The sequence below is a fragment of the Girardinichthys multiradiatus genome, chromosome 24 (genome assembly GCF_021462225.1).
Source record: "Girardinichthys multiradiatus isolate DD_20200921_A chromosome 24, DD_fGirMul_XY1, whole genome shotgun sequence".
Taxonomy (NCBI): Eukaryota; Metazoa; Chordata; class Actinopteri; order Cyprinodontiformes; family Goodeidae; genus Girardinichthys; species Girardinichthys multiradiatus.
In genome coordinates this window covers 19,618,067-19,644,600 of record NC_061816.1, presented here as the reverse complement: position 1 = coordinate 19,644,600, position 26,534 = coordinate 19,618,067, and the positions used below count along the sequence as shown (strand labels likewise).

The following is a 26,534-nucleotide window of genomic DNA, read 5'->3' as shown; positions in this document are numbered from 1 at the left end:
GCGAGGGAAACAGAAATCTGCACCATTTGTTTAGGCATTGCTTCTTGTAGTTCTGATTGGTTTTGCGTCTGATTCTCTGAGTGAGCATTCAGCTGTGGAAGCTGGTAGCCTCCAGGAAAGGACATGTTAGAGCCAATCAATAAAAACAGATTTCAGACCTGTGTGACCCTGTCGTGTTAGAAAGCCTTAAAAACATTTTTCTTCAACCTATGTTTATACTCGGAGAGGGAAAAATGTGTTAAGTCTTTTTTCATTCTATGATTCTATAAAATAATAGGATCAGTCATATTTGAACAACACTTGGACATTTATTCAGGCAAATATTTAATCATAACACTTATGTTACATAAAAACGCCATCAGCATTTGATAATGTAGCTAAGTTCAAGATTCCAATAAAGGTATTCTCATCAATCATCGTTATGTATATGGTTAAAACTTCAAATGCAGAAATATTTACAGTAATACTGAAATTTTAAGAGGTATACACAGAAATACTTGCACATTCTTAAGAATATCTAGCATTAATGATTAGTTTAGCACTGTTAACAAGCTAACTTTAAACAAAAGCTGCTTTATATAGACCATTGTGTAAACTGAGTCCTCTTCATCTCCCCTCAGGGAACCAGTAACCCCATGTTCCTCAGCAGCATGGCCTTCTTCCAGGACTGCAACATCAGCCCACAAACGCAGGTCAAGCTGGCCGTGTACGATGTAAAGGACCGCTCGCAGGGCACGGTACGAATCTACTGTCATGTGCCTGTAGCTCATTAGACAATCTAGTATGAGTCTGAGCTGTTATCTTTTTCTTTATGTTCAGATGTACATGTTGGGATCTGCGCTTTTTGCTGTGAAGGAACTTCTGCAGGAGAAAAGCCACAGATTAGAGCTCGAACTGCGGTAACACACCACACAATAAATTAAAATCTTGTAAAAGGCTGCTTTCCTCATAAATGAGCCTTTTATTTATTCGTTTTTTTTAAATTAAGGTTTATTTTCCTGTGAAATAAACTAAACCGTGCTCTACAAGTTATAGTTAACTTTAAGCTAGTCTTGTGTTTTGGATGGACAGATCGGCAGAGAACGAACGGGTTGGAAAGGTCACGGTCGCTGCGTGGCAGATGGAGGAGAGGACCGATCATAGGATGTCTGTTAGAAGTCTGCCAGAGAGCATCAATGGCCGAGTAAGGAACCAGAATTTTTTTTCACGCTAGATTAAGACCACTCTTCAGTTTCATAAGACTGATAGGCTCATAAGACACAGGATAGGATCGCAGGAAATTTGGAAAACCTCATTCAGTGGGAATACAGTCAGGACATGCCAGATAGGTTTATGAATGCTGTTTTCATGGCCATCATGCACAGGTGTCAGATCTGCAGTAGTATTTTAGTGACCTTATTTTAGTTTGGATCTTCTATATATACAAAAGTTTCTGTGCCTTCATGATCAGTTTCCTCATTGTATAAATTGTATTCCATTCTATATAAATTTTGCTTTTGTTTTTATTATTTTGCATTTAAACTGCAGAAAAACAGAGCTTCCCTTGGTCATAGGTGTTGATGTGCAGAGTGTGGATTGCTCATGAAAGGTGTATGGTGTGATCCTTTGGGTTGAAACCAGGGAGCAACCCGACACGATGCTCATAGCAGCCGCAGTTAAATGACTGTTATATTAACTTATTTGAAGCATTGGCAGCTGTGTGTGGCCTTGATGGGGTTATAGACATTGCATGAGGCCTTGCCAGTCCAGCTTCAAATCCTCTTATGACCAATCCCTACTGGTGCATGCTACCTCACTTGTAGCATACGACTGAAAGCTCCCTGTTTATGATAATGGCACCCTATAAAGACTTTCCACAGTCAGTTTTCATGTTGCTCTGGCGTGGTACTGGCCTTAATTATTAAATTTGCATTTACTGTAACTTCACTACACTACACTGAATATGCAATGCTGATGAGAGCATCAGAAAGGTCAGGATTTCCTTCTGTAAAGTCAGTGTTTGTTTGTTTTTTCCTGCAGACGGTGCTGCCCGTCGACGAGAGCCTGACTGAGTCGATGGGAGTCCGGATCAAGTACGCCTCGCTGTGCAAAGACAGCCTGCTGCGTTCAGGTGAGACGGCATTGACTTTACAACAGTTGTGAACACATCCAAACCAGACTGATTTAAACAAAAGAGGAAAAACTAGGTCAGGAGGACAGTTTACCTGCAGGGAACAAGGTAACTAAGTCACAGAGCTTCTAGGTGAGGGAATCAAAGCTCCTCTATGTTTTAATTGTATGCAGTGTTTGGAGATAAATTAGACTGTTTGATAAGAGAAGGTGCTGACATACTAACAAAATTTGCCAAACCGCACTATGTTTTGCATTTTAAACAGTGTTTGGAGGCACTATGTCCAGGATGTACCGTTTCCCAACCACTGACGGGAAGCACCTGCGGGTCCTGGAACAGATGGCCGAGAGCGTCCTGTCCCTCAACATTCCCCGACAGTTTGTTAAGCTGCTGCTGGAGGAGGACGCTGCCAGGTACAAAACATACATCTGTGAAGTCAGCAGTAACTAAAACCTTGGAGCGCTTCAAACTTCTCAAATTGTGTGATTGTTTTTTTCATGCAGCAACATGTTCTTGTTTTGGTAGTTCTGAGTTTTGTAGTTTCTTAATCTCTGTCGAGACGGTTTTAGGTCTTTGATTAAAAACACTGACAAGTGAAACATAGCTGGGCATTGGAGTGAGTTATGACATCATTCTTTACTGCAACAAATCACTCCCTGCAGTCTTTCTCCTTACCACCATATGGCGCTATACAGGAAATAATACTGCTAAACAAGGGGAATGGCAGCAGAAGAAAAGGCAACAGAACGTTCATTCGTAATAAACAAACACAAACGGAACGGATTGAAACTTTGCATAAATGACAGCCAATATGCAGCACCTTTAGTAATAATTTAGTAACCATTTGGCAATTTTAAATGCAATTTTTTACAATTTGGAGGAATTTAGTCCATTTTAGGATATTACTGGAACATTAAATGTAGCAAAAGTGAAGCGCTGTGAATACTTTACTGATGAACTGCAGGTTTTCTTGTTTCAAAATAAGAGGCAATATGCACTTTGTGGTGATACATATTGTCTCTGATTTTTTTCCCCCTTAAATATCTGTTCAGGGTGTGTGAGCTGGAGGAGCTGGGAGAGTTATCTCCCTGCTGGGAGAATCTACGGCAACAGATCGTGTCCCAGTACCAGTCCATAATACTTGCATACCAGGAAACGCTATCTGACCTCAACAACTACAGAGGTTGGTGTCTGGAAGGCTTCCCAAACGTTGGTAAATAAGTGAAATAATTGAGCTGTGAGTGAGCCTTCTCCTCCATATGATCACCATAACAGGTCCCTCGTTCAAAGCTAGTAACCTGAAAGCAGACAGGAAGCTGGAATTCATGTCAACCAACCTCCACGTGCAAAGGATGAGGGTGCAGGATGAGCTGGGCTTCGGTAAAACATCAGACAAAACATTCGTATGTTTGTTTGCTGTCCATCCAAACGGCTGTTTGTCTCCGCAGAGCACACCTATGATGTGATAACGATTGGAGCTCCTGCTGCTCATTGCCAGGGGTTTAAAAGTGGCGGCCTCAGGAAGCTCATCCAGAAGTTCGAGGAGGCGAAGAAACAGTAAGTTAACTTGAGTGTTCAGAGCTGGGCATCAAAGAGGCAAAATCCAGAAAAGTCATGTTTTTCTTCCATGTTTTTCCTTGAGTTAAATGTGGTGTTTTTTACTTTTTATTTCAGATAATTCAAACAAGCAAATCATTGACCTGTTTTGATTTTACATTAAAATAATGCATAATGTTTCTTTGTAATGTTATATGGCTTTCTTAATTTGTTTTTGTTGCTTTTTTGATCAGCGTTTATGAGGAGGGCTGGTGAGTTATATTAATTTTGCTTGTTTTCATTTCATAGTTTGTATCTTACTGCTATGATGGAAAATTCCAGGTTATAGCGTGATAAAACACAGGCAAGCAATAAACAGTCAGGACTATTTGTCTTAAAACACCTGGAGTTTCAACATATCAAACTGAATGGACTTCTTTCGCCCACCTTCGCAGTGTCTTTTAGATACTCCTATAATTTACGGTCCACTCTCCCACATCACCCCCATTTCTTTTTCTTTCATTTTTTGTGGTAGCAATAATAAGAATCATAAAATCTCATAAAAAATCTGTCTTTTAATTTATTAGAAATCCATCTAATCAGCCTCTTGCTGTTTCCTAATAAATAATCTCTATTACACATGTAATCAAACAAGGCGATTCTCTATATGACTTTGGCTATGATCAATCAGTGACGGCAACAGATCAAATAAAAAGATTATGAGAAAAAACTGAGGGAATGGAAGAATTCTATTTATTTCTAAGCTACCTAACATCCAGAGATTTATCTAGATAAAAGGCAACCCAAAAACAACTCTAAATAACAAAAATGCTTAGCTAATCCACACTCTACTAATGTTGGCTAAAAAAAGTTTATGGCTAGGTAATTGAAAGAAGCAGGCAATCAGTGAAGCACAGGGACAGCAGCCCCCATGAGGCAGTCAGAGACCCCAAGCCGGAGCTTCCAGGAGAGGAGTTGTCACACAGTGCTGATCACCCAATCAGAGGAGGACTTAGCATAACTGAAAAAATACGTAGCATAAGGCAGGCAACAATACAAATGTATTGTTTTTTTTTTTTTTACCATATTCTTTATGCACAGGGGGACCAAAATGTTAACAATCACTTAAATTAGACGTTGAATTGAAACCAGATGTTTTTACAGCATCCTAACTGTGAAGTATGGGGGTGGCAGCATGATGTTGCTTGGGTGTTTTGCTGCAGGAGGGACTTGCATACTTCACCAATTAGATGACATCATGAGAAAAGAACATTAAGGATAAATATTGAAGCCACCTCTTCAGGCATCAGCCAGGAAGTTAAAGCATAGGCATATATATAGTCCAATTTGTACTGTCTCAAAATTAGCAGACTGATCGGAGTGGTAGGGAAGGGACGGTGTACCATCATCTTATGCTCCATTCAAGTGCAGTCAGATATAAGAAGTTTATTCCCGCAAATGTGGTACAAGATATTTTTTGTTTTTACAAACTTCCAGCTGGGGTGGCAAGGGTTTTTTCTGTGAGTGGCAATTGTCAGCCCTGTAGATGTTCTTATGCATGATGTAGTGAATCAGATATCAGAAAGATGTTGACTGTCATTACAACAACTTGTATCTATTTGAAACTAAGGTGTTGAAACTGTTAAGACAAATTGTTTCTATGTCAGATGTAAGCACAGCTGGTCGTCAGGAGATCAGTGCTTACACTTAATTTATCAGGCTATAAACTACAATTTTCAATAACACTGCCTTGTAACATCACATAAACTGTACGTGCTTTATTGAGTTGTTCTGCAAACCCAGACCTCATGTAAAACAATTTTTTTTTAAATTAAATTTCATTGAAATGCCAGTTAAGAAAGTTAAAGGTCAGCTGTTTTTTGAAATTTCTAAAAAGTCCAGTTTACACTTGGAAAAGATAATTTTCTGAAAATGTCATTGTCAAGTTCAAAGGTTGAGGGTATTGCCCTCTGCTGAAATCATGTTTAATAAAAATCCATCTGCAGCAGGCATGTGCATGGAAAAGCTGTATCATGATTTAAATGTCTTTAACAAAGTAATATTTGACAAGCAAGTGACCTCTCTCCCTCCTGTTTTGGAAACAGATCGTCTCAAACTCAGCCGCTAATGTTTGTCATCGCATATGGTTTGATAATTATCTTCTCTCCCTGCAGCAGTGCTCTCTCCAGCTCGCAGTCCATCGTCTACATACCCCAGGATATTGTCCGAGCAAAAGAGACCATTGCTCACATCAACACTCTGAAGACTCAGGTCAACTACTACGCTGAAAGGCTTTCCCGAGCCGCCAAAGACCGATCGGCCAGTGGACTGGAGAGGACACTCACAATTCTGACTGATAAGGTACGACAGGCAATTTTATTTGGCAGTTGTTCTTTATTTATTTTCTAGTAAAACTCTGGTAGTTTCCCATCTGATGTGGTCAGACTCGTCAGTTGGTGACAGTGTGCGACTCCAAATTGCTGGCTTCGGCCATCCAGGCTCTAAACGCAGCTCGGCCCGAGTACATTGCCTCCAAAGCATCTCCTACCACTGAACCAGAACAAGTGGTCCTCCGCAATGACCAGGACACTCTGCTCGCCAAGTGGAGCGGTCGCAACAGTCAGTCTTTATTGCATGTGGACTGGCACGAAGAGGAGTGGGTAGGTTTTTACAACATCCTCAACTAAATCAGCCTTTTCTGATTATTGCAGTTATTTTGGTTTTCCCATATTCCTCTTCATCACTTTTACTATATCCAGCATAGCTGACTGAAAATATTTTGTCGTCTACCCAGGAGAAGGTTTGGGTAAATGTGGAGAAGTCTTTGGAGTGCATCATTCAGCGTGTGGATAAGCTGTTACAGAAAGAGAGGAGACCCAGTAGCGGTAGTCTGGACAGTATCCAGCATGACCAGCAGGGTGGCAGCAGTAAGAAAGGTGACACTTTTTGATCACATTCTGTACTTTTTCATTATTTCAGCTTAATTTGCTTAGCTGGAATCAGTTTTCAACATCATATTTAATTACAAAATACAGTAAACATGTTACATATTGCCCATTTGGTGGTGTAAATAAACTTGTGTGTGTGGCTGTGAAAAGGCGAGGATAAGAGACGAGCTTTCTGGATCAACCCAGGAAGTTTGTCACAGGACTCATTACCATCACAACCACGTCCACCATCCTCATCGCTGCCACCATACTCTTCCTCTTCGCCTGCCCTCTCCTCATCTGCACGACCCCTCAGCCCTGAAAAGGAAAAGTGTATGTTAGGTTTGTTTTTCTCACTGCTTTCTGTTTCTTTTTTCTGTGACTGCATAGAAGTTCCAGTCAGAAGCTTATCATGACCGTGAAGGTCATCCTGATCTTTTGTTTCGATTTTTGAACCTTTCTTTTCCAGGGTAGATATTTAAAATCAGGAGTTTGAACTTTATGTGGATTTTCTGTAATCCACACAGGTTTAAAATTGTACATACAGACTCAAATACATCCACACATTCCATTAATATTTGCTTAAATGTTTCTGGGCGAGGTAAACCTCAGGTAAACCTCAGCCACATACTTCATCTCGTATAGTTCTGAATTGGTGGGTTTTCTAACACAGACCCTGCTTTGAAGCAATGTCCTCACATTTTTAAGAGGGTTGAAGTTGGTGCTGTAGGAGGGCCGTTTCAGATGGTTACTGTCATGTTAGCCTGCTTTATCCTTTCCAAAACCAGTACGGCTGTGTTTTTGGCATCGTTGTACTGTTGGAACACCCACCTGTGTCCACGTTTCAATTGTCTTACTGTTGGTTAGAGTTAGTCCTCCTTTTTATTCTATCTGACTAGTAATGAAACAGGCCCACAGCATGATGCTTGTTCATGTGGGCAGCTTTAAATTTTAGTCAATCTTGAACATGTCAATTTTGAAGATTGTGTTTGTTTTGATTTTGAGCCACCATCTCAGTTCATGTTGATGGAAAACTTCAATGTTGACAGTGATTTTGGTGTCCAGGAGGAGCCTGAGAGAAAATGAAATGAAACCTGTTGGCCCAATTTCTGTTTGAAATATCTGGAAAAAGAACTGTTAAAAAAATGATTTAAAGACAAATAATATGACCTAAGTGTATGTAAACCTCATACTGAAACTGAACATCAATCTCCTCATCTGGGTGATGTTCTTTGGGTGAGGATCATTCCTACTGGAAGTCTGGAAGTCAGCCTCTTGTGTTTTAATCTTCGTCGTTGTCCACACAGTTTCAGTCAGTACTTTCAATGTTGTTCTAGATTATGGTCAAACATCTGTCCCAACTATCCCTTTAAACTAATGTGGGAATGAAGTACAGCAACGATCTCTGCTTTGGAGCCTTGCCTAAGAGATCTAATCCTCTTAAGGCAAATTTAAAAATCTGTATAGTAGTTCTTTGTTGTTAGATCTTTGACCCTGGTCTGCAGTGTTTTCTATGTGTGGCTTACAGCGTCTGCTAATCATGCATGTTGCACCTTCACCCCTTCTTCCAGATGGAAGCCCAAGTGCAGAGGAGGCATACCCAGGTAAGAGCTGCAGCCTCGTCCATGCTTCACTCAGAGATTAGTCCTGGTTTTTGTCATGATCTACAAGTGAATAGCAACTGTTGATTGACAGGGTTCAAGATCTTATAGTCTGCTGCGTTTGTGTTTGACAGGATTTAATTTTACAGGTGGTTTTGGTGCCTTTGGGCAGATGTATTATCCTGAGCTGTTTGGCAGACATGACTCCTCTCAGTGTTCAGCTCTGAAGACGAGAATGCAAACCCTCAAAAAGCTCAACCAGCTCATTTTAGCATTACAATATAGTTTCAATCAGACTTGCTGCAACTCAGGACCGTCTCTACTTTAAGGAAAAACTTGTTCTTTAAATCTCAGCAACATACTGGATTATCCAATGAGCCCCTATTGCAGTTTTCTTGCAAAAAACCACCACATTTTCATTTAAAATGTGATGATACCATACACTCTAGCAAGGTTCCCAAGCCCACACCATTACAGAGCCTCCACCGTACCTGGCAGTGGTATGAGGTGTTTATCTACATAATTCTCCTTTGTTTCACACCAAACCCTGTCTGGGGTGTATGTACATTTTTAAAAAACAACTTAATGAGAGTTGACTCAGATGCTAGGAATCGTGTCCTACCTTCGTCAGAAGCCTCTTGGCGAGTTATGTAGGAAAACGTTAGCCTAAGAAAAATGTCAGAAAGGTTAGCATTCACCTCCATATAATTTTAAGGTTGTCTGACCAGAAATGTGAAGTAATTTAAATATTTATATACCTACTGTGGATCAGCTGATTGTAGCGCATCAGCAGAGGTTCCTTTTAGGGCATATTTGATTGACAGCGGTGGGAGGTTACTGTAATAGCAGGTTCAGAAACGGTACGGTCCACTTTAGGGCAGCCTTAAATTTTAACACAACCTTTTTTTTCCCCACCTATTTTTAATACACCTAATGTAAATGTATAATTACAAGTAGCATGGTATGTAGAAAGGATTTTTACACCCAGTCAGTTATTTTTACCGCCAGCTTAGTGATTTATATTTCTAAACCAACTTATTGGTTCTGAAATAAAAACTGTTGAGGTTCACTTCTTCCAGGAGCAGGTTTGGTGCCTTGGCTGAATAATTAATCAATGTAGTGACAAAGTGGACGCATAAACTCTACCAGAATAAATGGAACAAATCCATTAAATAAACTCTGAATTCATTTATCTTTGTTTTTGTTTTTTTAAAGGAAGAGTCACTTTCTGTATCTTTTTCTATGATTTGAAAGACAAAAACAATAATATAACTCTGTCTCTGTTAGAACTTCTGCTTTTCTTGCTGTCTCTGTCCCATCTGCTGTCTGGTTTTCTCTCCAGCAGTCTAATTAAGCTTAATTTAAGTTGCAGTATTCCAGCTAAATGCCCCTTGGTTTTATTCTTATGTTTGCGCCATCTCTGTTTCCAGGTGAGTGGAGCGAGGCACTGTACCCGCTCCTCACCACGCTCACTGAGTGCGTCACCATGATGAGCGACAAGGCCAAGAAGTCCATGGTGTTCCTGCTCATGCAGGACAGCGCCCCCACCATAGCCATGGACGTGTCGCTACAGTACCGCCGGGACGTCGTTTTCTGCCAGACGGTCAGCACACAAAACCTAATCCGTGTGACTCAGAGATGCTCGCCCCCACACACACAAACACACACACATTCAAATAAATGTGCTACAGTGCTCTTCTACAGGTGACTCATAACCAGGCTTGTAAATATTCCATATATATTGCAGGTGCACAGGGTCCGTTCTCTGAAGCTTCTAGACATTATATGACTAATAAAAACACAGATCATACTCCATACTGCTACAGAGACAGTTTAGATGTTATTTTTCTCAGAGTTCAAGTTTTAAAGCCTCTTTTTGCTTTGGCAATGTATGACTGAAAGAAGTTTAGATGCCAAAGAAGGCATGGCTGAAGTTTCCCGGACCTATGAGGAATAATGTGTAATTGTCTTTTGAAACAAAGCTTGAACTTTTGGCACTTACCTCCAAAAGGTGTGTTTGGTTTTAAAACAACTCAGAATCAGCTAAAGAAAATCAAAGTGAAACATGGTGGTGGTGGCTGCATCATGCTTTGAGTTTATATTTCTCCAGGTGGAACTGGGGCTTTTATCAAGGTGCAACAATTGGCAGCATTTTGCTGTGGGGTTACTTTTATAAAGATGGTCATGAACAGTTCCAAACCTGTCAGTTTGAACCCGAAACCTTCAGCTCTCTGCTAGAAATCTCACCATGTGGAGGCTTTTCATTTTTCAGCATCACAGTGAGTTCAAGCAAACATCCAGATAAACAAAGGAACAGGTTTTACTGTAAAAGTTTCAGAAGGCCCAAGCCCTTGTCAAGAAGTAAATCTGAAACAAAAATGTTTCAGGCTTCATATTAAAGCACCATTCTTCCTGTTCTGATGTGTCTTTAACATTTGTTGCAGCTCACTGCACTGATCTGCGCCTTTGTCATTAAACTGAGGAACTGTCTTCGAGATAACGGTTTCCTACGGCAGCTCTACACTATCGGCCTGCTGGCTCAATTCGAGTCCCTGCTCAGCACCTATGGTCCAATACATATTCTGTCTGACCGTATTCTATTACTCCTTTTTTTTTTACTCGATTTAGTTCATTTACTGTCTTTTTGTGTGTTTAGGAGAGGAGCTCGCCATGTTGGAGGACATGAGCGTCGGCGTCATGGATCTGCGTAATGTCACCTTCAAGGTAAACATGTTTAGTTATTTAGTACAACTATTAAAATTCCAAAGAGAATACTGTACTACTATGTCATTTTTATTTTGACCCAGCTCACCCAGGCAACTGGTAGCTCTGCCCCCGACATGCTGCCAATCATCACAGGCAACAGGGACGGCTTCAATGTACGCATTCCGCTGCCGGGCAGCATGTTCGATGCGTTGCCGCGGGAGATCCAGAGTGGAATGCTGCTGAGGGTCCAGCCGGTGCACTTTAACGTCGGCATCAACGAGCAGCAAACGCTGGCCGAGAAGTGAGCCAGTCAGATACGGATATACAAGGCAAGGACATTCAAATGAGCTAAACGAAACCGGAGTGTGTGTTTGCCTTTCAGGTTTGGTGACACATCCCTCCAGGAAATCATCAACGTGGAGAGTCTCTCCAGGCTGAACTCATACTACGAACAGTTCAAAGAAGTTCTTCCTGAGGACTGTGAGTGTGGAAAAACTTTTTCTTTATTGCCTCAGAGTATGAAAAAGAGAAGGTTTTAGCTCCAGCAGAAGTTTCAAACTGCGTTTTGACTGTTCTGATTCCTGCAACCCTCCTTACCTTCATTCAGGCCTTCCAAGGTCTCGTTCCCAGACTTGTCTCCCTGAGCTGCTGAGGTTTTTGGGCCAGAACGTCAATGCCAGGAAGAACAAGAATGTGGACATTCTCTGGCAGGCTGCAGAGGTGACTAAAGAATATGCAGTCGCTGCATGAAGACTTTTCAAATTAGAAAAAAGGAGAACTATGCCTATTAAAACCAAATTGTTTCTCTTCTCTGTTTCAGATTTGCCGTCGGCTGAACGGCGTCCGTTTCACCAGCTGCAAGAGCGCCAAAGACCGCACAGCCATGTCAGTCACACTGGAGCAGTGCCTGATCCTGCAGCATGAGCACGGCATGGCGCCACAGGTCTTCACACAGGCACTAGACTGCATGCGCAGGTAGGAGGATCGAACTGTTTTAGAGCATCATAACATTACTGCTTAGGGCTATTAGGAGTTATAATATTAAGATGCATTGTAGTATCATTTAAACACTGAGCTGAAATCTGATTTGTTCATATTTCTTTAAAAAACTAAATCCGGTGATCTGCTTTAAAGAAAAAAAACCTGAGGTTCATCTCAGAGAAAATGTGTAAACATTTTGTTTTAATTGACAGATCTGTTGTTGTTGTTGTTGTTGTTGTTATCACTATCATTGTCATTTTTTCTTTGTCCTTCTTTCCTCTATTGGCTTCCAGTAATAACACAGAGAACCGTAATTTGCTTTCGGCTTATTTTGACTGCAGGAATCAGGGCCAAACTAAATTACACAGATTGAAATTAAAACATAAAAGAAGACTTTAAATTTCTAATCTTAACCTGATACTTCAGGGAGGAAGTTTTTAGTGCTACACATTCCTGGTTGGTCCAGTTTTCCCAGTGTTCTGTGTCCCTTATTCCTGTCTTTGACTAAAGCTCATGCTTTCTTGGAAATTTAAACAGAAAATTCTATATTGTTTGCAAATACATTAAAACCACTGACTCATCTCAGTTTGTTGAATGATGTTCGAGAGCATCAATACAATTTGTCCAAACTCCATAGAAATATGTCACAGTAACACAGTTTACAGACTGATGAATTGCAGGGCTTGCATCTTCAATCAATGGTAAAATGTCTCCAAACTCAGTAGAAATCTGCAAGTGGAACAAATTTTACAGGTGGTTCAATCACAGCAGTTACATTCTGAAACATCACTAAAATCTCTCTAAACTCATTAGAAACGTGTAACAGTAAATAATCTTAAATGTTGATGGCAAATTTTCATCCTAAAGCATCAGTGAAAAATCTCCAAACTGTAACCAAGGTCGCTTACGGGGGTGCTCAACCGGGTCAGTTGTCCCGGGTCCTTGGTGGAGAATTGTTTTGTTTTTGTTTTTTTATATTTAAGATACAAAAAAAATTTCCCATTTTTTTTTCTTGCTATTTGTCCTTGCAGTAGTAGGAAATAAACCCCTAATCCCAAACAGACAGATGGGCTGGCCGCTGATGCAACCTCTGACTATGAGTGTATTAATCTGCTTCAGTAAAGTATAAAGCGCTCAGTCTGCGACAGACAGAGACAGGAAAATATGCTGCTTCAATCAGCCAGTCTCCATCACTTTGATTTAAAGAAACGGTACCACGACTGTCATGAGGAACATGCCTCTAGTTATAGATACAGCCTAGCAGCTGGACCTCTCATCTCTGAGTCCTCTGATATAATGATGCTAACAAACTCGGCAGGTTCTGTCAGAGACCTGTGTTATAATTACAACAGGTCCGATAGGTAATGTTTAGAGGCTGGTAAACGTCGATGGCTGCACTGTTTACTAACTTGCTATAGCTTGAGGTGCCATCAGACATGTCCTCACCGCTGCACCTGCACATTGCATTTGTGGAGAAACTGTGAATGAGATGAAGATGCTGCTGTAGAACCTTTACTGCTAAAGGGAGGTTCGGCCCGGGGCCTTTGGACATGGGCCGAACATGTCAAACAAGCAGAACCCTAAAATACGAACAATTTGAACCACACAGCAAGTATGGAAAGCCAAAAGTGCCACAATTCAGTTAATTAAAAAGTCCCAAAATTGATATTTATACATGGGTAAATTAAAAAAAATAGTTAAACATTTTCATTGAGTTTGGAGTGATTTCTTACATGGACAAAGTGTTAACACCATCAAAGTTTTGTTGTAGAGAAACGCAGTGTTCCCTTTCAGTCAATTCACTCAGTACAACACATGAGTATGGGATATCACGGCCTGCGTGTCCTGGCTGAAGCCACCTCTAATCACGCCTCCTAGGCAAATGACGTGATGACGACAGGTGACAGGCCCCGCCTGCACTATATACCTGTCTGTCATCACCGTCATTACTCAGTTCTTACGCTCTTCACCTTGCTAAGAACACCTCTTTGAGTCAGGCCAGCTAGCTGCTGTTGGTTAGCTCTGTGTTTCTTTCGTGAGGCTACGTGGAGATAGTGTACCTGCTTTTGTTGCAGTTAGCCACTGCTGCCTGGTGGTAAGCGTGTCTGCCCATAAAGTGCTAATTTCAAGCAGTTTGGTCTGCCTCTCGTAGCTCGGAATGAGCAAAAACGTAACAGAAGCGAAACAGAAGTCATCAATTTGTCCCTGTTCTCAGGGGTGCAGCTTCTCCCTTCATGAGAAGAAACAAGCATGAGGCTTGTCCCATCTGTCTCGGAATTGTTCACTCTTGCAGAGCGTTGGTGGAACCCGAAGCATGTGCGTTCTGTTGCCAGCTTTGTAGCTCAACCCTGGAGAGAAGGATTAAATTCCTTGAAAAAGTGCTGGGAGAGGCTGCTGTCTCACGCCGAGACCCACTGCTTTTGGTCGGAGTCCCCTCTTCAAGCTGGGCAAACCTTATGGAATATGTCAATGGGTTAGCCGACAATGAAGATGCTCGGTATCGGCTTCGACTGGAACCCCTTCAGGGAGACGAGGACATGCTGAACATCGGCTTATACGTTCATGGTGTCTCGGATGATGAAGATGAGTCTCTGCCGGGTCAGGGTGCTGCTGCTGCGCCAGCAAACCCGGACGTCACGTCTTTTTTTCTCCCTTTACCATCGTGCAGCTGAAACTCTGGATGTGGAGTGGCTCTCACCACCTCCTGCGGAGAAACCATCACGATTGGCACTGTCTGCCCATGTTTCCCAGACTTTGTTTCTGAGCTGACGTCTTCATGGAACAAACCACTATCCACCCGCGTCACAGTGCCGGGACAGTATCTGGACTGGGAAGGTGCAAAAAAAGCCAGAATTGTGAATATTACGCCTATGTAACTATCTTTGGCAGCGTATCTGGCCCCGTCCAAAAATCATGGTGTAGGTGGTCCAACATCGCTTCTTTCCAAGCACAGTAAATTCTCCGCTGCTCCTTTGGAAAAAATCTAAAGAGCTCAGGTGACCACTGCTCGTGCCTTGAGCTCCATCACCATGCTCCAGACATACCAAGCAATGCGCTTGGAGTTTGGAGCCAAAACACCACTGGAGAGCCCTCTGATGCCACTTTTAAATGAGTTGAGGATCACCTCTGACTACTGTGTGTCCTGCTGTGCAGCACTCTCCCTGGGCAGAGGGATGGCATCAACGGTGCTCGCGCAAAGGCACCTGTGGCTGACGCTCTCTGACATAGGGACAGAGCCGTCTACCTGGATGGACCGGTGGTAAGCGACCTGCTGTTTGGGCAATCTCTCAACTCCATACAGGCAAAATTCAAGCTGAGGAAAAAGTAGAGCGAAAAGCTGCCCTGTATCATCCCCAGACGGGATGTAAAACCCAAACCCAGCTTGGGCACTCGTAAACCAGCCATACCATCACCACACCGAGAGGATGATGCGGCCTTTGGAGCTTGACCCACAGATGGCGCAGCCAGAGAACCACGGCCAAGCAGGGATCCTCCTCCGGGATTCCAGAGGGACTCGACGTCCCGGAAGAAGAAGACACAATCCTCCTGTCTGTGGGACTAAACATTCAGGGATCTCAGGGGCAGGGAGACATTTTTGTCAGTTTTTGTCGGCCGCCACCCAATAGATGTTTTGTTGGTGTTGTTTGGGATCCCGGTACCAAGGTGCACTGCATTTCCCCACACACAGTTTTCCAAGTACAATTTCCCCACAAACACAACATTTGCACTAAAAGCTCTCAGTTTGGGTGCGTTGAATGTTTTTCAGAGTACAACAGGTGTTCCAAATCTTTGTATGTATGCTCCAAACATTTCAACAAAGACAGCTTTTTCTTATGAAAAAAAGTCAAAATCAAAAGGCTGCAGGCGATAGCCAAATGAGGTTGCACCTCTCGCAAGTCCGGAGTGGCCAGTAGCATACCGCCAACAGTGCTGCAGGCTGGTCACCTCGCTGCACATCTCCACCTGTGGAGAGAACCGTTGCTGTAGGTGACCGCTTACTGTTTCGCCAGGGACCACCCCGTTTTATTGGTGTGGTTAACACGGCAGTCAAGGCCAAACCAGTAGAGGTACTAAATTGCATTGTTGGCAAAAGGAGCTTTACGTGCGTTTCCCGCGTCGGAGATGAACAGAGGTTGGTACAGCCGTTATTTTGTTGTTCCGAAGAAAAGGGGCGGGCTTCGTCCAATATTGACTTGAAAGTTCTGAACAAATACCTCCAAACATACAAGTTCAAATTGTTAACACTCAAGCAGCTTCTGAGTGCTATCAGCCCGGGTGATTAGTTTGCCACGATCGACCTGACAGATGCTTACTTTCATGTAGCGATACACCCGGACCACAGTTTCTGAGATTCGCCTTCGGGGGCAGGGCCTACAAGTACCTCGTACTGCCTCTTGGTCTGTCTCTAGTGACTCGCACCTGTACAAAATGTGCGGAAGCATTGCTAGCACCTCTCAGGGAAACAGGCGTCCGCAGTTTCACTTATCTGGATGGCTGGGCTTTAATAGCCATTTCCAGAGAGCAGGCGACAATGCAGTTGTCACACATTCAGGCTGTAGGATTGTTGGTAAACTCTCAGAAAAGCTTGGTGACCCCAAGTCAGCAGTTTTCATTTCTCGGACTGGACATATGCTCTCTGACGAGCAGGTCGCGTCTTTCCGACCACAGAGTGGCCACATTTCACAGCTTCCTTCCTCAGTTTCAGCTGGGACACAAACTGCATTTCCAGACTATCCATCCATCCATCCATCAATCCAAGTAGTACCACTCGGCCTACTGAAGATGCGCTTGTTCCAACGGAGGACCCGCTCCCGCCGGATGTGTGCATGCCGTCACCACGGCAGAATACGAGAGCATCCTCCACTAGAGACTTATTATACCCTTACATATGGGGAGCTTTTGAGCAGTGGTGTGAGGACGAGCACATTGTTCCATTTCAGTGCTCAATGGTAGAAGTTTTAACGTCTCTTTTCCACAATTAAGGTCTACTTGGCTGCCATTTCTGCCTGCCATGTTAGTTTTAATGGAGTCACTCCAGGCGCTCATCTTCTGGCTGTACGTTTTTTAAAGGGGGTTTTCAGACTCAGACCTGTGATTAAACCCGGTTTTCCTCCCTGGGATCTCACATTCTTACTAGAAGCTCTTTGTGACTCTCCATTTGAACCTTTGGAGTCAGTAAATATGAAGTTCCTTTCATATAAGGATGCTCTGCTTCTAAAAACTTCAAAGCAGGTTGGGGACCTCCATACCTTGTCTATAAATCTCACCTGCATACACTTTTTACCTGATGGTTCCAAGGTCACCTTGTGACCTAATGCAGCTTATCTTCCTAAGGTTATACCTTCGGACTACAGCTTCATGACAACAGAGCTTTCTAGTTTTTCCTCATCTCCTTTTGCATCTGAGGATCAAAGGAGGTTACACTTCCTGTGCCCTTTATGTGCACTTTACATTGACTGTGCAAACATTGTGAGGTTACGTGGTCAACTGTTTGTCTGTGTTGCTAACCCAGCAAGGGGGAAAGCTGTCCACACAGAGATTCTCCCAATGGAATGTGGAAGCCATTTCTCTTGCTTACAGCAGCAGGGGTCTCCCGATCCCCCATGGTGTGAGGGCTCACTCCACTAGGGGCTTAGCGCCCTCCTGGTCCCTATTTAGAGGGGTGCCCATGAGTGACATTTGTGCTGCAGCCAGCTGGTCTTCGCCATTTGTACAGTTTTATCGTTTGGATGTGGCAGCCCCTTCTGTGGCTCTCTCTGTTCTTTCTGCTGGGTCTGAAGTGATGCACTAGTGTGCTGTGCATGACCCAGGTTGGATGGCTGTTCTGCAGGGCGTTTATATATATCCTATACTCATGTGTTGTACTGAGTGAATTGACTGAAAGGGAACGTAATGTTATGCACATAACTACTGTTCCCTGAAGGAGAGTAACGAAGTACAACACATGGCTGCTCATTCCGAGCTACGAGAGCCAGACCAAACTGCTTGAAATTAACTCGTGATTAGGCGTGATTAAAGGTGGCGTCAGCCAGGACACGCAGGGCGTGGTATCCCATACTCATGTGTAGTACTTCATTCCTCTCCTTCAGGGAACAGTAGTTATATGCATAACATTACGTTATTTTCTTTTCTTCTATCTGACATACCCCAAGGCAGCTGAGTGCAAGTTTATATTTTCAAAACAAGTACGGTAATTTTACTTATATTTTAGAATGTTACCGCTATAAAACAAACTTGATTTCATATATTTACAAGTGATACAGTTATGTGATTTAAAACACATGGAAATTAAATTGGAGATGAGTTCAGTCATAAAATGCTAATAAATTAGACTAATGCCAAAGCTGCTATGTACTTCCACACAATGAAAAGGAAACAAGTTGAGCTTTTTTCCTGCTTGTAGAAATAAGATGCTGATTTCAGACAGGAGACTGTGTGACTGAGCTGCTGCTGGTCGTTATTAATATTTATCCACAGTAAATGTGATTCCCAGCTTCTCTGTTTGCTTTTGCTCCAAATATCTCTGTCTGTTTGGTACAAAAGATCCAAAGATACTTGCATGACTCTGTTTAAAGTCTCTCCATCTTTCTCCTTCTCCTCACATCTGCCTGTGGTCCTCTCCTCCTCTGCCTCTGTAGCCGACCAGCATGACCGCAGATTTGATTTGAGCCCAGATGCATGTTTGACATAATGAAATGGATAATTAAACTCCTTTAAAGATGCATGTATTAAGCTTAAAGCTTCTCCCTCCTCTTCCATCTTCATCCATGTCTAAGAGAATATAAACATGGTAAACCATTTGCTGTTTCTTCTTCCCTTTCTTTAAAGAACTTCTTTCCTAATTTCTCTTTTTTTCTCTCCTCTCTTTTCCTCCTCTGCTTCCCGTCACATGTTTCTTGTTGTGCAACTGCCTTTTTTGCTGGATTTTGTTTTATTTGTTTATTGATGTTATTGTTTTAATGTCACCTTGTGGGAGCTGCTTTCTGTCAACACCTTATTTTTCTCACATCCCTCTTATTAATTTGCCATTTCTCTGCTGGCATATCTGCGTGCCATCTGTTTATTCCTCTTCCTCCTCATCCGTCGCTCTTTTCCTCCTCTTTTGCCGCTCCACCTCCTTGCCGCTCTTCTCTCCCCTTGCTCCGCGACTGGGCAGCGTTGGGACAAGGGAAGGGGTGATCCAGAAGAACCTGAGCGGCTTGCTGCCGGTGCGCGACCTGCGTCTGGACCCCAGCCTCATGTACTCCCTGCCACTGTTGGCTCTCAGCCCCAACCTGCTGGTGGTGTGGATCTTCCTCAGCATGGCGTATTTCTTGGCCAAAGTCCGCTGCAGCTGAGCCCCATGATCAGGGCCTGCCCGTTTTCTGAAACTATGCCACCTTCCTGTGAGCGTGCAGTCCATGCACACGCTATTGAACCTTAACGAAGGGCTTTTCACAACCCCAGTCAAGCTTCTTCATTGAACAAAAAACAGAGTTTTCCTTCTTATCTTCCTGCTTTTGCTGAAAGTGAGGCATCAGGCGTGTGATTTACCATTTAAAGTCGGATTTTAGTTTCTTATTTTCATATTTTCTGTCCTAAATGTTGCCTTGTGAACAGTCATCCCTGTGCTTAGTCACTAAACTACAATGTTTTGTCATTAAAAATTTTTTTGGAGTGATTAGTCAAACAAGAAATGCTATAAAACAAAGCTGCTTAATGATGGATGATGTGTATTATGGGAACATGCAATAGAAAAAGGCATTTGTAAATCAGATGTAATGGATATTTTTAGCAAACGCCACCCTCTGGTGGCTTGATGTTACTCTGCCTTATTTCTCACAAATAACAAAACATGTACAGATGCATTCAGAGGTTTCACTCATCTTTGGCACGAATATCTTTCTATATATTTTTTGTTTTATCCCGTTTCAATCATCTCACTGTTGGTTTGAGGTCAGGTAGATGAATTTGAAAGCATACCTGCTTCGTTATTCCATCCAGTATGTGGGATTGTGCACTACCACTTCATCCTGATGCATGGTGATGGCTTCAAAAAGAGAGGTCAAAATGCAACCTGCTGTGGGACAAATATGAATGGGCGTATATTTGGGCCAGTATGTGTCATTTTGACTCTGCATAGATTAGAGACAATCTAAAGGAAATTCTCACTTGTGCACTCAGTGAAAGATCACGACTGTTTGTTGTCTAATCATTCCGCCCTGGAGAAAACAAAATCAACTAAATCATTCAAGAATGAATATGACATTCATGCCCACGGTGAGTGGATGTAAACTTCTGGCCAAAACTGTACAAAATTGCTGTACATTTGTGAGTTTTGTTAAAGTGTATAAATTAACCCTAAAATATAGAGATTGTGCTTCAGGAAGAACCGATAGTAGCTTCTAATATGAAAACAAATATATATAAAACAGCTTTATCCATTTGAGCATTCATAGTCTTCCATGTGCTTTGGCACTCAGCTTGTGAACTAATGTAGATGAACCTAAAGCTTTTATGCAACCATGCTTAAGCTCAAGTATATTTATATTCTTTCAGTCTGGATTTTATTTTTAATAAGTCTTTCTGGTTTTATAGAAAATTGGAGGCATTTTGCTTCCACCTCATATTGTGCACTTTACAGCAGATCTGGTTCACTTACTGAGTTTAACCACAACTATACCCATGTTGTGAGGCTGGATAAAGATGTAGGAGTGGAGGACAACAGCATTGTTTAAATCAAACATATAACAAGCATTTCATTTACTTTAAAAAACAATCTGGCTTGTTAAATTGGTATCATTTTGCCAAATGAGATAAGTGAACCACATCTGGTTATTAGCTTTCTTAGCAAAGCAGTCGTTGCAGATTGTAGGATATCCAGGTGAAATGTGTTTGATTATCCGAAGTAGTGCTGCAGGTTGTATACCCTCCAAAGCATTTATGTCTACAAGCTTTAGCTGCAGTTGTGAAAAGTAAAGGAACTTATATAGTTTTTTATGCAACACAATGTTTGAACTCTTGATAGATATATTCATGCTTGTACCAAATACTACAGTCAGGTTCTATTGCAGCATCTGTACGCAAACATTTGATAGATGCAGCATTTTTTGCATTAACCCAGTGAGCCTCCTCCTGACTATTTTGTTTTCTTCTTTTTTTTGTCCCAGAAACATTTTTTCTTTTGTTTTAGTAAACACTGCTGGTTCCTGAATGACAAAATGGCCTAAAAACAAAAACTGAAATAGACCGAAACAAATCCAGATAATCGTACAAATAAAGACTCAAATCTATTTAGTAGAAGTGTTTGGTATTTGCAAGACTGCAAATGTTGCAAAAATAATTTATTTAAATAGCTTATTACTGAATGAATTATTAAACAGTTTTATAAATATATTTATAGAAAAATTACAAAGAATAATGTTAATAAAATTTATATTTCTAATTAAAATATATTGCATATATCTGTTGTGAAAAAATTACAAAGTGTATAATATTATTTTAAGCTTGTATCTCAGCTCAATCCAATTTTCCAGATAATACAGAAGACAGAACTGTACCACAAATTATTCTATTTGCAAAAAAGAGGATGAATTGTGTGTTTGTTATATTTTAGGACACTAAAAGCTTTTAGCTTTACCTGGAAGGCTGCTATTTAAAAATCAATATCTTGGCCTGTGAAGCAGCACTTTGCCTCCCTTGAGTGTTAAGAATCCATATCATCAAGATCGACCCAGTAAGGAGATGGATCAGGCCAAATTAGCCTCCCTGGGAGTTTACTGGCTCTCATGACATGCTAGCATTCACATACACTGACCGGTAATCAATTATCTGGTTTCTGAAAGTATAAAATGCTTCTCTCTATTCTTATAGCTAACAGATAATGTTGACCCCATGCTGTGCTAGCGTGGTAAACTGTAAACCCTACTATAATTTCAGCATATAGTTTTCACTTCATTCAAATAGGTCATGTGTTCATTTATTTTTATTTTTTTTCACAAGAATTAAAATAATGCTGTGGAGTGTAATCCTGATAAACCTGACTATAAATTTACCATCAGCACCTAGTTAGCTGAATCATGCTAACTTTATGGACTGCAACTTATGTTTAGGAATTTTATTTTGTGTCATTTAAAATAAACGAATAAATTGTTTAGTAAGAGTTTATGTGCTTGTCAGTTGAGATTGTTTATGTCAGAAAAGTTGTTAGAAGGTTCCCTTCCTCATGCAGTTTCCTGCCTTTTGCGATATTTGTGTGCCGCTCTTAGCATATTAGCTTCACATTTTTTGGATGGAAAAACGGATGGAAGGGGGCACATCAGGATTAGCATAATCTATGTATAGTCAAATTACAATTATCAGGACATTTAAAACAAAGAAAAATCCACTATTTAAAACCAAATTTAAAACCTAGTATGTCTAAAAACAGCTAAATGGTTGCTGTTTTTTAAGTGTAGCTAGCTTATTGGCAAGTTAACCTGATATTTTTCTTAAGAACCAACAGAATAAATATTTGAACACTTAAAAGCAAAACAAAAAATTAAAAATTAATTACAATTAGAAAAAACAGAGGCAATGATAATTAACTACTCAGCTAATGGGTTAGGGAGTAGTTTTGTTTTAAATACTATTTTGAAAGTAGAAAATGAAAAATACACTTTTTAAAAAACTACTTAATCACCTCTTGTGTTTACAAGATTACTGGGTCGTTCTTGATCTGCAGACCTACCTCTGTAAGGTTTATTACCAGTTAGCATTTATTAAACTAACAGATACAAAAACATGTTTTAATATAATATATATAATATAATTAATAATGTAACAGCTGTTAAAAAGTGAGGTGGAAATGAGTGTTTAAGAAGAAATTTCAATTTCAGATATATTATTTATTAACTATCCATCTTTAAAGCTACATTACAGTAAAGTGCTTCCTAAAGGTTTCAGGTACATTGTTGTTTCATGGACCTGAAGGAGAATTGTCTTAAGGTTTTACACTCTTTCTTTTTGTTGTTGTTTTTGCAGATCTATAAGGTAATATATTTGTATTGTGTTTTAAGAATTGTTTTAAGTGCTTGTACTGCCTCAATACTTTGTTCATAATTTTGTCTGTAATATTTATTATAAATCTGTAAAGGAGTATATGCATATATCAGTATTTATATGTCGAATATTATGCTTGTGCCATATTTCTCCTGCTCTTGTCAATTTATTTCATAGCTATGTGTATCTGTTTTTACTATCTTGTTAATTTTAATAATTGTTTTTAATTTTGTGGTATTTTCTTGTGTGACTGAATTACTCCACAGATTGCAGGTATTTGTTTAACTCTAAGCCTTATTGTCAGATATCATACCTTTTATTTTGGGGATGTTTGACTTTAAATGTAACATTAATTATATAATTATTACAATCCTCATTTCTGACTATAAACAGTTAATATTCTGAAATTCACTAATTGTATTAACAGAAAAATATTCTGCAGAGCTATTTTTAATTAGATTTTTATAGCGATTTGTGCAGAATGTAATTTCAAGATAAACATTTTGTTATTTTGTTGCTTTTCAGGTTTCACTTTTGTTGATTTATTCCAGTGGTAACAGTCATATTCCAGCTGCACTCAGACATATTACTGTATAGAAAATTCCGTTTTTTTAGCTACGCCTCAAATTAGTGTCACTTTAATGTCTAAAGTCTTGCTTTGTCAAGCACCCACATTGCTTTAAATGTACCACAAATTCAAGATAACCCTCTGTCTATGTGCCCTTATAGTCATAACGCTGCTGAAATAAATGTATTGTGCCTCCACTAGCAAAATATAAACAAACTTCAGTAATATTGCTTGTTTTTTTTTTTTTTTTTTTTGTTGATTTATTTTTTTCAGTATTTAAGTGTCAAGTTTCATTTTCCTTGTTGCGATTACATACAGATGTATTTCTGTTCGAGGCTCTTGTTAATTGCACTTTTGACAGCATAATTATAGAATGTTTTTTTTTTCTATTCGTCTTGTTGTTTTTTACATTATGAGGCTAAATTGAAAAAGTTTCATCATGGCAATATTCATGGGGAAAAGAACTAGGTAACCTATCATCTAGCTGGCCAGCTATTTACTAGCTACATGACAAGTTATAAATAGATAATTTTACATTTTAATTTAAAAGCCCAGTTTTTCTAACTTTCTAGCTAACAAACTATCAAATATTGTTTGCTAACCAGTTATAGATGGGCATTTAGATGTCATATTTTCCAGCTAACTTAAAAAATATCATATATTTTGAAAATGTATTTTGCCTTGCCCACCTGTTCTAACTATCTAGCAAGTAATAAATAAGCATAGCATGCTAATTAAGTTAAAAAAAACACACATTTCAGCTCACTAAATCTTTCTCGCTGAATTGTTGTGCTATCTAGTAAATTTGTAACTAACTATATAAACAATTTGCTAAATAAATATTTTATAAAATAAATAATTAATAATAATAAAAGGTTAATAGAGATAACTTGTATAGCTTGTAACAGGGAGGCTAGCTATAAAATTGAAGGACATTTACCTCCATAAAATTGGGAAAAACTCACTAATGTCTTGTATAAGCCTGTAAAGAACTAAGAGATAAAAAAGAAGTTATGGATTAATTTTTATATGTTAATCCATATAAATATAGCTAGCTAGTAGCACACTAGCAAGCTTGGAACAAGGTAGCTATGTAGATACCTTATGGAATGACATTCAAAACCAGTATAGTTAAACATCCCAATTTAGCTAACTTGTTCCCCCTAGTAATGTAAATGCTGCATCTTGCTACCTTTGATCAAATTACATCACAATCTTTCACGCTAGAGAGATAGACATGAAGTTATAGATGGACATTTAAATGTTATCCGTCCGTCTGCATGCCTGTCGCTAAATTGTTTTCAGTTAAAAAGTTCTTCCATTAAGCACTTCATGTTGCCTGTGCTGTACATGAAAAGCTCTATATAAAAATACTGCCTGATAGATTGTAACAAGCTAGCTTGCTAAATAATAATATTACTTAACATTTTAGTGTTATATATATTAAAAAGGTAATCCCACGTAAATTTGCAAAAAGCTAGATTGTCATTTAGCAAGTTGGAGAGAAAAACGTTAATATCGTACATTGATGTCAGCCCAAATCTTCATATAGGTGCCTTTATATTTCCATGATTTAACTGTTTTTTAATATTCCTTATTTGTTGATTACAATAATGTTCATAAGATAGCTGAGAATGTTTGTGCATGTTGGACCAGTTGTAATACGTACCTACAGTATGTTTTGTTACAGCACCATAATCCTTTCTGTCTCCCCGTTTATTTTGTCTTCACAGCGAGGGCTGCAGACGGGAAAACACAGTAAAGAATGTTGGCTCCAGAAAATATGCCTTTAACTCGCTCCAACTCAGGGCCTTCCCCAAAAACTACCGGCCTCCCGATGGCACCTACGGGAAGGTGGAAACCTGATGGACTCACCCTGGAGGTGCCTATCAGGACAGCAACAGCCTCACCAGACTTCTTTGTTTGAGAAAGATTAGACTGAGTACAATCATGATACATTTTGGACATTATGACATCTTGTGAAGTGTCAGAGGTTTTAGAATAAATTTTTCTGAAGCTAGTTTCTGTGATTTATCACCGACAGTAGTACAGTACTGAAAATATAGAGGCAAATCCTATTACAAGGACTGTTTTCAGGTATGTTTACAGTATGTTGCTTATGTTATGTTATTCATAACATGCTGAACACTGTTTTACCTCACTGCCTCAACCATTTCAAGCACTGATAATTAATAAATACGTATCATGCCAAGCTTTTAGTTAAACAGAAAAAAAGAAAATACCTGTAGGTTAGAGGAATGAATTGTGTAAAATCAAGCTTCAGTACAAAATGTTTAGAAGCCTACGTAGTGCCCGTATCATGTAGCAAAAGAAGCAGTGCCTTCAAAATGTCTGAAGTGCTCATGAGCAAGATATGAATTCTGTCATACTTCTTGTTTTGTTGGGCCAGGAAAGGTCTGTTTTGCACTTCAGTTTAAAAGAAGGAATAAGCATATACTGAATTTGACCAATAAATTATTTAAAAAGACATAGTAAGGTAGTTTAAATCAGAACACAGAGCAGTTTAGAGCACTTCATCATCTGCCTAAAACACAAGGGGGCGTCCCTGCTTCACCCAATATGTGGCTCTACATCTGAATCTGCTGCCATGTGTGCAAAGCTGTGTACGTTTTAGTCACCACTGAAGGAGTTTTTTTTTTTTTTTACTCTGTTAACATATACTTATTTGAACGTCTTTATGTTGCAATTTTGTTAAAATAAACTACTTTTTTTGGTTCATTGTCTTGAAAGTGATTATTTGTTTTTCAGATTGACTACATTAACTAAAATTTAATCGATTTGTCATTCTGAACAAATAGTGTGATCAGCATGTATAATAGGCTACAGGTGCTTCATTCTCCAACGAAACTAAAATTTGAAGATAAAAAAATATATATAAAATGAAAGTAAACAAGTGTTATATTAAATAAATCAGATTAGAAACTCATTGGTTGCGGCATATAGAGTTGTTTTTCCCTGTAGATGTCAGTTTAGTGCCTTTCAAAGGTTCCTAGTTTGGCTTTAAATGCATCCTGCAGAGTCCCCGGTGCAGGAAGAACCAAACCATCTCCAGCATTTACTATAGT

The 26,534-nt window shown here is 40.0% G+C and overlaps 1 protein-coding gene across 15 annotated transcripts in view; it reads left to right on the top strand.

Moving 5' to 3' along the window:
• Positions 1 to 26,185, top strand: part of LOC124861363 (inositol polyphosphate-4-phosphatase type I A-like) — a 53,051-nt gene extending 26,866 nt beyond the window's left edge. For 2 of the 15 annotated variants that reach the window (XM_047355028.1, XM_047355029.1), the window contains 22 exons: positions 621 to 737; positions 820 to 899; positions 1,072 to 1,183; positions 2,020 to 2,110; positions 2,376 to 2,523; positions 3,163 to 3,293; positions 3,386 to 3,490; positions 3,559 to 3,667; positions 3,901 to 3,918; positions 5,821 to 6,007; positions 6,091 to 6,306; positions 6,441 to 6,582; positions 6,745 to 6,915; positions 8,145 to 8,177; positions 9,605 to 9,777; positions 10,619 to 10,742; positions 10,831 to 10,898; positions 10,982 to 11,181; positions 11,263 to 11,360; positions 11,488 to 11,600; positions 11,701 to 11,855; positions 19,018 to 25,197. In XM_047355028.1, the coding sequence (XP_047210984.1) occupies positions 621 to 737; positions 820 to 899; positions 1,072 to 1,183; positions 2,020 to 2,110; positions 2,376 to 2,523; positions 3,163 to 3,293; positions 3,386 to 3,490; positions 3,559 to 3,667; positions 3,901 to 3,918; positions 5,821 to 6,007; positions 6,091 to 6,306; positions 6,441 to 6,582; positions 6,745 to 6,915; positions 8,145 to 8,177; positions 9,605 to 9,777; positions 10,619 to 10,742; positions 10,831 to 10,898; positions 10,982 to 11,181; positions 11,263 to 11,360; positions 11,488 to 11,600; positions 11,701 to 11,855; positions 19,018 to 19,198 (2,772 nt within the window). In that variant the 3' untranslated portion in view covers positions 19,199 to 25,197. Of the gene's footprint in view, positions 1 to 620; positions 738 to 819; positions 900 to 1,071; positions 1,184 to 2,019; positions 2,111 to 2,375; positions 2,524 to 3,162; positions 3,294 to 3,385; positions 3,491 to 3,558; positions 3,668 to 3,900; positions 3,919 to 5,820; positions 6,008 to 6,090; positions 6,307 to 6,440; positions 6,583 to 6,744; positions 6,916 to 8,144; positions 8,178 to 9,604; positions 9,778 to 10,618; positions 10,743 to 10,830; positions 10,899 to 10,981; positions 11,182 to 11,262; positions 11,361 to 11,487; positions 11,601 to 11,700; positions 11,856 to 19,017 lie in introns of all 15 variants that reach the window. The other 13 variants (XM_047355035.1, XM_047355030.1, XM_047355043.1 and 10 more) reach the window with 13 other exon arrangements.
• Positions 26,186 to 26,534: the final 349 nt, after the last annotated feature.